Source organism: Sinocyclocheilus rhinocerous, unplaced genomic scaffold, assembly GCF_001515625.1.
Source record: "Sinocyclocheilus rhinocerous isolate Xijiao unplaced genomic scaffold, SAMN03320098_v1.1 scaffold110, whole genome shotgun sequence".
Lineage (NCBI taxonomy): Eukaryota > Metazoa > Chordata > Actinopteri > Cypriniformes > Cyprinidae > Sinocyclocheilus > Sinocyclocheilus rhinocerous.
The window spans coordinates 972,452-982,665 of record NW_015639867.1 but is presented as its reverse complement, the minus strand read 5'-3'; the positions used below and the strand labels follow the sequence as shown (position 1 = coordinate 982,665).

The window sequence follows — 10,214 nt, the reverse complement described above, 5'->3', positions numbered from 1 at the left end:
GGCCGACACTGGAGCGAGCGCGGGGGCTAGGATGAAGGCAGAGAACAGTCTTTTTCTCCTCATCCTCCTCCTTTGGTTACGGGGGAACTGGGCAGCCGGCGGGCTTGTCGTTGCGGTGCCCGGCGGGCTTGCGTCAATGGCGACCGGTGGGCTTGACTTCGCAGCATCCGGCAGGCCTATCTTTGGAGCGGCCGGCGGGCTTGACATCGGAACGGCCGGTGGGCAGGAGAGAGCCGCCGCCGGTGGGCTGGACTCGGGAACGGCCGGCGGACTTGAGAATGCCGCGGCCGGTGGACTTGGGATCCCTTCCCTCCAGCTTAGTCCCATGGTGTCTGGGAGGTCCACGGAGCGATGGTAATTGGCCCCGTGCCAGAACAGCGAGTTGATGGTGGCGTCATCTAAAGCCGTCGCCGCGGGGAGCCGAACTCCCGGGCATACTCGACAAAGGAGAGATCTCTGCGGGCTAGGGCTGAGAAACGTGCGGTGAGTTACATGAACGCGGGGGAAACAGGAAAAACAAAAAGACTTTTCAAAAAATGGAAAAGAACCACGGGGAGAAGAGGCGCCGCTCACTTTTAGTTTGGTCCGGTATTCTGTCACGGTTGTACTACACTGATGAGCGAGGAACGAGGAGACACAGGAGACTTTGCAGTAAACACAGTCTTTAATCCTTTCAACACGGGGTATACAGGGCAGACAGGAACACATGTAGCACAAGATGAACATTCACAATACCGGACGCTGAACTAAAAACATGGAACACTATTTAAACACATGACAAGACGAGGGGATGACTAGACACACCTGGGATCAATGGAAATAAACGTGGAACACCTGGAATTAAATCAACATAATCAGGACAGGAACAGGAAACTAACCAAATTTGGGCAAGTAGGGCACATGGGGAGCAAAACACACACAAAACACGGAACAAAGTCTGACACTTACAGGCTGAAATGACCTATTTATGACTGTAAACAGATGTGATGTCAGATTGGACAGGCATTTTCATTTTTCCCATCATCTTTGTGTGTATCATTGTCATGGGGCTTATTTATTTCACAGATGCACAAGATGGGCTCTCTGATCTCTTGCGTCAGACACAGGGCAAATGATGTGGTTGATCAGAACACAATGGATCCTGCTGTGCTGGACATGTCTTTTTCCTGCTATCGTTTGAACTCATCATGGGTCGAACAGTCGCAGTCTGCGCTATATTCCATTTGTGATGTGAAGCAATGCTCTGATGTGCAGATGTTCTCATTAGCAGCACCTACTGGAGATGATCCCGTATTCTCAGATAATGATGTATCCTGCAGTGGACATCCAATGTTTTTAGGTCGATAGTTCTTCTTCTTTTGTTACTGTTGTTCTCATTCCTTAGAAACAACCTTGGAGAATTGAGTTCTCAGTGCATTATAAACCGTGTTACTTTGACGATGTTGATGATACTTAGACTCATGTCTTGACTTTGTGTTATGTTTAGATGCACGGCCTTCTGACACCAACACAGACGTGCATTCACTCGCAAATATCGGCCAGCTTGATCAAATAGCTCCTGACAGCAGCTGCACAAAAGGCTAATTTAAACCGTCCTTGTCCTCATCAGCAGTGCCTGTTTATGGAACCTCGCTTAGTTCAGTCTCACCTCTGCTGACGCCTACTGTAGGCCATTCAGAGAAGAATTCTATTTATCAAACAAAGCGCATATAGCACCAGCAATCACATTGCCAGCAGAGGAGCGGCGGCTGACAGACAGGACTCAGGACATTGAAAACCAGCTCTGAGGAGAAAGCTATGAAAAAGAGCTCCGGTAATGGGGATTTTTGGACAGCGCTGCTAAACGACATAATTAGATAGTGGTGTCGGCAGTGTATAAAACATCTGCTTGCTTATCTGTAGAAAGAAAAGAAAGGGTGATGAAAAAAGGTGGAGAAAAACTGCAGAGAATTGCAGGGAGAACAAGCTTGCCAAATGTGGGGTTGAAAGAAAGGCCTTTACCTTGCACACCTAATTTACAAACTAAGAGTCTGAATGTAATGTTGCTGAAGGAGTCAAATCATTGTGGCTATTATGTTCAGGTTTAAATAGTTCTTTAATGACACAAGTTTATTCATACTAATTGACTATATAGTCGTTTTCCTTTATACTTCATTATTCCCATTGTTTGTAACATCTTCCTTTCCGTTTCTTCTCAAGTCTCTTTCGGACAGTTGCATCTTCAATAACCAGGGGTGCGTTTCCCGATAACGTTGTCTCTTAGTGTGCTAGGAATACTCTAAAGGTATATCTTAACTAAAGGTATACCTTTTCTAGGTGTGTTCCCCGAACTATACCTTAAATGGTTAAAGTATACCTTTTTAACCTGTTAACCCGCACGAAGGGCGTGTTTAGGCGTGTCTGTGCTATTTATTACCTTTGTTTTAATGTTCAATTTACCTTGTTTTACTCTGTTGCTATACTAATTTTGAGTTATTATGACTCCAGAGTAACAAAGGTTCAAGTGTCTAGTTTCAAACAATACCAGATTTATAAATATAGACCATAGGGTTCAAGAGCTACAGACATTTTTATTTGGGTATGTCGTTTTTCAGAAAATGCTCAAAAATAGGGGCGCACAGTAAGTGGTTAAGGAAGCGTGCACGAAAAAGCTAGGCAAATCGCCGACGAACGGTGCTTTCACACCGAGCGTGAAACGATTGATTGCCTTCTGCTAATTCACGCCTACACACTAGGTGGCACCGACCAGCAATGCATTTTTCCACAGATATGTATCTTTTATATGGTTCGCTGCTCAATATACAGCATTAAATTAAGAGAAATAAAGTTTATCTATTAAAACAAAGATTCTTATCTTATCTTATCTTAAACAAACTATCTATAATGCTTAGAAGAATATATCTTAAAATAATTAGCATCAAGCTACATTTGAAAATGTATGTGATTATGTTTTTTGCTTAAAACCCACTTTAAATCATCATGCTTGTAATAACTTCCGATTGAGATCTAAAGTGGATTTTTATTCTGTAATAGGCAGACATGCACTCTTTGTATGTTTTATAATGGATTGAACACGACACCAGCTTATCATTTGTCATAAACATAATTTATTGTTATAAAAACATCATGAGCATAATGTATAGAAAAAATGTTTCTCTCATTTTTTTATTTTTTTTGCTTGAGAATGGATTATTCACTCCATGCAGGGGCTGCTTCAGTGCATTATGTGAGAAAGCAGTGTTCTTTATAAAAGAAGTGTTGATTTAAAAAAAAAAAAAAGATACAGAACTCAAACTTGCGTGAAACTTTTACTTTCGCTTTGCAATATACATCTAGTCAGGGAAGGAAACCAAGAAAGAAATTTATGCCCAGAGCATCTCCCAGTGGTCACCACACAAAACACAAGGGAAAAAAAAAACGTACATGACACACTGCTTAATAGTTTAACAGCTTTTAACAAAATGATACAAAAATAAAAATATAGGCCTACACAAATCCAACAGAAATTTAATTCTGGTAAGAGTGCTTTCCAACAAGAAGCACTTCAGAAATAGTTGAAATTGCATTAATCGGGACTCATGGGATCTTATAAAAATAATCAAAATTGTAAACTAAATCCAACCCTGAATATTTTATATAATTTCAAAATGAGTGTGTGAACCCGCAATGTCATGCCCAAACGTATAATGCATATAACGTTATTGTATCACCTTAGAAAAGTTAATTTATATTATCATAATTTATTTTCCATAGTGTCTTCATTTACTGACGAACGTTTAGGGAAACACATATTAATGATTAGGTACAATTTAAGATATAACTTAAGAACGACGTAGCATTAAGGTTCCATGAAACACATCCCATACCTTTAATATGTTTGAATTCCTTATTCACCGTCTTCACTGTATCTCAAGATCACAGGAGGACAATTCATATTCAAATTAACTTCTCATTTGGCAATGTGATTGTCACAAGAAGGTCAGGGACACAAGTAGGCAGGAATTAATTGCGGTGTATCTTTATTAATAATGACACAAATAATCCAAGGAACAAAGAATATTGCAGGAGAAAAAGTGTGAAGTACCAACAACACAAGACAAAGAACTGAACAAAAAGAGCACAAGATATACACATACTAATGAGAACAAAACTAGAAACAGGTGTGCAACGTAATCAGTGACTATGGAAACAAATGAATGGCGGGAACATTGGAAACATGAACAAAACATAAGAAAACCAGGAAACACAACTGAAAGTCCATGATACAAAATAGAATTGTTACAGTGGTAACCTTTTTACTTGTCTAAATGTAATTATTAAAGTGATAGTTCACACAAACATCAATAATCTGTCATAATTTACTCTCATGTCATTTCAAACATTCTGTGGAACACTAAATAAATTATTTGGAGGAATTTCTATTTGTCCAGGAATGATGTGTTCTTATGTTCTGCACTGTTTGTAAACTGCTGGTCTATGTATGTCAGACAGTTGTCTTTCTATTGTTGTCACTTATCAAGCGTAGTGTCAGTTCTGGCAGGTCATGTTAGTCAAGCTCGCATCAGCTGACTCCCAGCTGATCCACGTCTACCTATTATGCGACACCTATCACAGCATCATATATAAGGTCCTTTAGTATTATCACCAGCTTTCGCGTTGCTCAATAGCTAATTTCCCACCTCCATCCCCGACTCCTCCTCTTGTCAGTTAGGATTCAGCCTTCTGATTCTCCTTGAATCAGACCAGTTTCTAAACTGTTACATTCAGTTATTGAACATTAATGATATCTGCAATACATTTATGTTGGTTCTGTTCTGTTTACACTGGGGGGTTATTGCTGCTCTCCCTGCTCTTATCAATGCTAGACTGCATGGATGCGCAGGGAGTTCTTGCCTAGAACAGAACCATACCACCAATTCAAACTGTATGCTAATTGTCAGTCACCTTTGACGATAGAGGTCCTGACAGAAATACTTTTTTAGCATCCTGAGAGACAGAAAATCAAAATTTACTTTTAATCCAGCAATATCTCCTAATTAAACAGTCTTTTAATATGGTGAACAGTTTTTTACTGGTTTAATAGAATTTACATTAAAATGATATTAAAATTCTTTGTCATTGTGGGCCAAACACATGCTATATTCTTTATGCTTCTTATATTTGATGAACTTGGTGCAACCAACAGACAACCCCCCCAAAAAAAAACAACAACAACAACGAAAAAAAAAATCTGTTACTGAAGTACCTTATTGCTGTTTTACATGGCCTTAGAAGAATGAAAAACCAAAACATGAGCAATTGACATAATTGTGATTTCATTAATCAAATGTCTAATTGATTTGTAATTTAAAACAGTTGCAAAAAAGTAATATATATATTCAATTAATTGTAATGAAAAATTATTAGATTTTAATAAAAAATAACTAAAAATAATGAAAACAGACTGTAAATAAATAAATAAATAAAAGAAAGAAAGAAAGAAAGAAAAAGCTCTGTTATCTCTTCCAAGTCTCTTTGGTTTGATTTGTCTTTGTACTGGGGAACAGTGACACTCCTTCTACATGATTCTGCTTTGGAGCAGCCATATGAATTGGATATTGAAGGCAGTGATGCTTTTGAAGGCGACATCCACCGCTTTGTTGACCACTTTTAATTAGGCAGCGCATTGTGCCATGAGCCACCCCACTCCAGTCTGGACTGAGTCAGTAATTGCTAAATTTACCGTAATCAATGTGAAGAAAGCAGAGCTTGATGGCCTGCCAGAAAACTCCTGTGTGACAAAAATAGGAGAAAGAAAAACATTCAGAAGACTTGGTTCTGAGTCCTTTTTCTCTAATCTACATTATTTTTACTGATGCATTAAAATGTACAATGCAACCCAAACAATCTCAGATTTCTAACTATAACTATAACTTTTGAAAATAGTCCATTTCTACTTGAAAGTCTAAAACCCCTTATTTTCAAAGCTCTTCTGTGTAAATTGCTGCTAACCTCACTGTTCTGGAACACAAGAAGATCTTCTGTTCTGTGCTTTTTCTACGTCCAATATTTTTTTTTCTCTTTTTAATATATATAATTCCTGAGGACAGACAGCTTCCTTCGGCCTCAGATGTAGGCCATCATTAATGAAGAATGTTGCTTTGTAAGAGTGAGTTATATACAGGACATAAGAAATAAATAGCGCTGTGGCTTTGCAAAGCAGAATTGAGGCCTGTGGGTTTGAGTGTTTCAGCTTTTCTTGGGTTTTAGCCATATCCTTACAGTATGCATACATCTGTCAGTTGTAGCACTTCTCTTTAATCTGTAGCTTTAATTTGATAATGCAGTTAAATATGTCATTCATTCAGGTGAAAATGCCACATCAGTGTTTTCAGGCTGACTTAAGTGCTAAACAATCATGTGACCATTTTGTCCCATTCTGTACAGCCCCCGTTTTTATTTATTGATTTTTTTAGTTTTTTCCAAAGTTCTTTTTTTCTTCTTCATTTGACAGTGCTTAGTCAACATTTGTCATATTCATAAAATTTACTCTGACTAAAATGCCATCTAATTTTAGTAAATAAAAAATAACAAATGACTCAGCCAGGTCAATCTCAGACACTGTTGACTATGATTGATTTTTTTTTTATCGTTTTTTCTAAAACATTATTAGTGCATATTGTTAATATCACGCTATGATGTATTTTCTAGAAGACTACAATCTGGCAGCTTATGCTGCATTGATTCACCATTTACTAGGGAGAACTGCAAGGGCTGAGGGTGTCATTTGGGACAAGGCCTACATGTAAATTACTCACAGCAAACTTAAGTCAGTCATTACATTCATAACATCAGCAAGCTCCACCTGTGCTCTGCCACAAAGTCTTGCCATCAGAAGCTTCTGTGTTCCTGTGGGAGAGTGATATCCAACATTGCTGCCAGCAGTTCCCTTTTTGCGATTGTCAAGTCGAAGTCATATTCTTCTAGTGAAATTCCCCATTGACAAACTCGGATATGCTTGCGTTCTTAATTTTTTCCCCCCAGAAACTCTCTGAGGCCTTAATAAAGCAATGCTTTTGTTTTGAAATTATTCACAAACACAGTGGAAAAAAGCCGCCCAAATCCTCAGAGCTGCTACTGGAATCCAAGCACCTGCCTCCCCATAATCCACTCTGCTAAGTAGCACTCTAAATCATTTCCCTAATAATCTCTGTGTCTTTTTCGCTGGATTAATTTTGAGTGAATAGTCTCTGTCATTTCCAATTTGCTTACCTGAAGCATTTCCATGGCAAAGACAAAGCACTAAAAGACATGTAGACATATTCTGCATGTATGTCAGAAGCATGGCATCTCTGAGCTTTCATCAAAACCATTCGTTCTAGTGCATCCCCAGTGCATTAGCACGCGCCGCCAGTGAAAATAGCTGTTATCAGGGGTCTATCTGTGAGAATGGGTAAATTGTAGATCAAATGGGGCCTCTTAGACCTTCTAGAGCTCCACTTTTTACATCCTGTAAATGCCTATTGCGCAAATAGAAGAGGCGTCAGTACAACAGAGAAGCACATTGCTGCACTTAAACAAGCTCTGTCTACTGCACACCTCTTACCGCTCTACATGATCATTTTAAGATGCTTTTTCACTCCTAAATTAGAAGAATCCACAAGGAAAAATGTGACATGCTTGTCCTGGCATGATGGAATTGAAGGTTGGCACCAATTCTGCTCTCCCGAGTTTGAAAAATCCTAGATTGACGTCCAACCAGGAAGGCAAATATGCACCGTGCGCATGCGATTACTCAAAAGATTAAGGACAACACAGACCCACACGTAAACTATGTTTTTTCGTGCAGCTGATCAAATCTAAAGGAGAATTTTGCCTTTGGCTGAAATGTTCTGTATAATGTTTAAGGATCAGATTGGAAAGCTTTCTGGTTATTAAGTTGCTGGCTACACTGATTTCAGCCAATGTGTGTTCTAACAACAGCTATGATTGAAGTTTTAATCAGTGCATTATAGGACAATTTAGGCATGAACAAGGTACCTCGGGGAGTTCTTGGAGATGTTTCAAATTGAAGTTAAATTACCTCTTATAATAATGTTTTTGCTGTTGTATTTTTATTTGAGTTCTAACTCGATTTATCTTGATAGTATATCTCACTTCAAAAAGTTTATTTCTCCACAGGGCTTCCCACTGGGCTTAAATGATGGCCACATTTATACCTGGACAGACGGTTTGAGAAGAAGAGACTGGCACGACAACGAGAGCATCAGGAAAGACAGCCAACGTGTTGGTACGTGCACTAAATCCACTGAATAGTTCAGAATAGGCCTTTTCTTTCTTGTAATTGATACTTGTTCCTCTCAAAGCATATGAAAGCCTCACATTATCCCAGCATAAAGGACATCAACCAGACCAAAGAGGAATGATTTGATGATGATGACGTTTTCTTTATGGCTTTCATTTAGGGTAGGACATTATTTTAGAATCCCTGCCAAGCTGTCCCTGTAAATCAACTGGTTGCCCCTGTGGCTAAAGAGACTTTATTGATCCATCTGAATTTACGGCTGGTTAATAATGTAAGGGTGTCTTTTTGCGGTGTTAAATTTTAGCTGCATTAGGTCCTCGGCAGTTAAGGATATAAATGGCTGTCGAGGTGCTTACATTGGTGTTTATTTTATTCAGTCATTTCCGTTTTCAAGGATGACCCAAGGTACTCGACAGGATGTGGTTTTTGGCCAAGCACAAATTGCCGAAATCTTTGACTTGTTTACAATTTAAATTATACATCAGACAATTGCTGGCATGGATAGTAGGTATCGTGCCAGCAATAATGTATTTATTATTTACGTTTATTATATAACGTTTCCATTTGTTCTTCACATTTTACAACGGACTGTTTTGTGAAACATGCTGCAGATTTTTCACAGCATCTTTTATTGAAAGATATGGCAATGCCAAGCATCTTGTCCTTGGAGGCAATGCAAGTAAGAACATTATTTTTTAACCTTACTCTGTTAAGACACCAAGCGTATCAATGTTTGAGTGTTGCTAATAAAATCAGTACATACCCACAGCGTACTGTACATGCCGCATCTTTTGTAACGCAACAATAATATTGGTACTTTTAAAACAATCTACGGAAAACTATATATCAAAAGCAATGACTGCACTGAAACAGATTGTTGCGTTTCAGTTTCTTCTGGCTTGGGATCTGATTCAGGCTCAAACATATAGATCTCTATCAAAACACATGACATGCTGTAAAGTAGGGTAGCGATACTATGCAATGAAGTTAGATAATCACAGTATTTTTCAAGTGGTAACCCCCTTTCATTTCTATGTTTTTCACAGAGATGATAAAAAATAAACATTTTTACAAATATTGAATTTTTTGATGCAAAAACATAATATAAAACTGCATTTCATGACCCCTTTAATATAAATGTTAGTGCTAGTAGCTTTAGTAGCTCTTCACGTTCCACCTTTATTTTCTAAATGTCTCTTCAGGGCCTTTCTTTTTGTATGAATGCATTTTGATATTGCAGTGCTTTTACATTATAAATCATTTCTAACTTCAGATACTTGAAAATACTCTTAAATCCCAGATGCTAAATGCAAGTGCTTAGGATAGCAAATAATTGTGTGCTGCAGATAACTGTATGAAAGCAGGTACTCAGAAAGAGGCTTGTTTTGTAGCTCTTTGGAATAATGAAAAAAGAAGTCACTGTATTAGGAAGGGAGATTTGTCAGATTAGAGGGAGGATGGCTTTTCTGGCGCCTGCAGGCAGGACCACGTCCTTCTGCATATGGCCCACTCGGCCCAACTGTTCTGTGTTGACTCGTCACGTTGGAGCATGCTGCATTATTCTATCAGAGGGTTTTCAGAGCACACCATCTGTTGGTGACAAATCTTATGATAGCAGCTTTCATTAAAAAAAACACCCACAATTTTTTCATGAATCTAGTTCATTGGAGATGGTAGAATATGAATGCCAGGGAGGAGTAATATATCTTCCTAGATTAAAGCATAATAAGGGCTGTTTATTATTATTATTATTATTATTATTATTAATTTTAATTAATTAATTTTAATCATACACATTTTTTTAAACATACACATAAAGGCCTTATGTGTGTGTGTGTGTGTGTGTATGTGTTTGTGTGTGTGTGTGTGTGTGAGAGACCCTGGACCACAAAACCAGTCATAAGGGTAAATTTTTCGAAATTGAGATTTA

General features: G+C 38.4%; 1 protein-coding gene across 1 annotated transcript in view; it reads left to right on the top strand.

Moving 5' to 3' along the window:
• The window catches only part of LOC107752232 (polypeptide N-acetylgalactosaminyltransferase-like 6), an 83,518-nt gene that overhangs the window by 44,178 nt on the left and 29,126 nt on the right, over window positions 1–10,214 (top strand). The window contains exon 3 of the mRNA XM_016568149.1: window positions 8,161–8,269. Coding sequence (XP_016423635.1) covers window positions 8,161–8,269 — 109 coding nt within the window. The remainder of the gene's footprint in view (window positions 1–8,160; window positions 8,270–10,214) is intronic.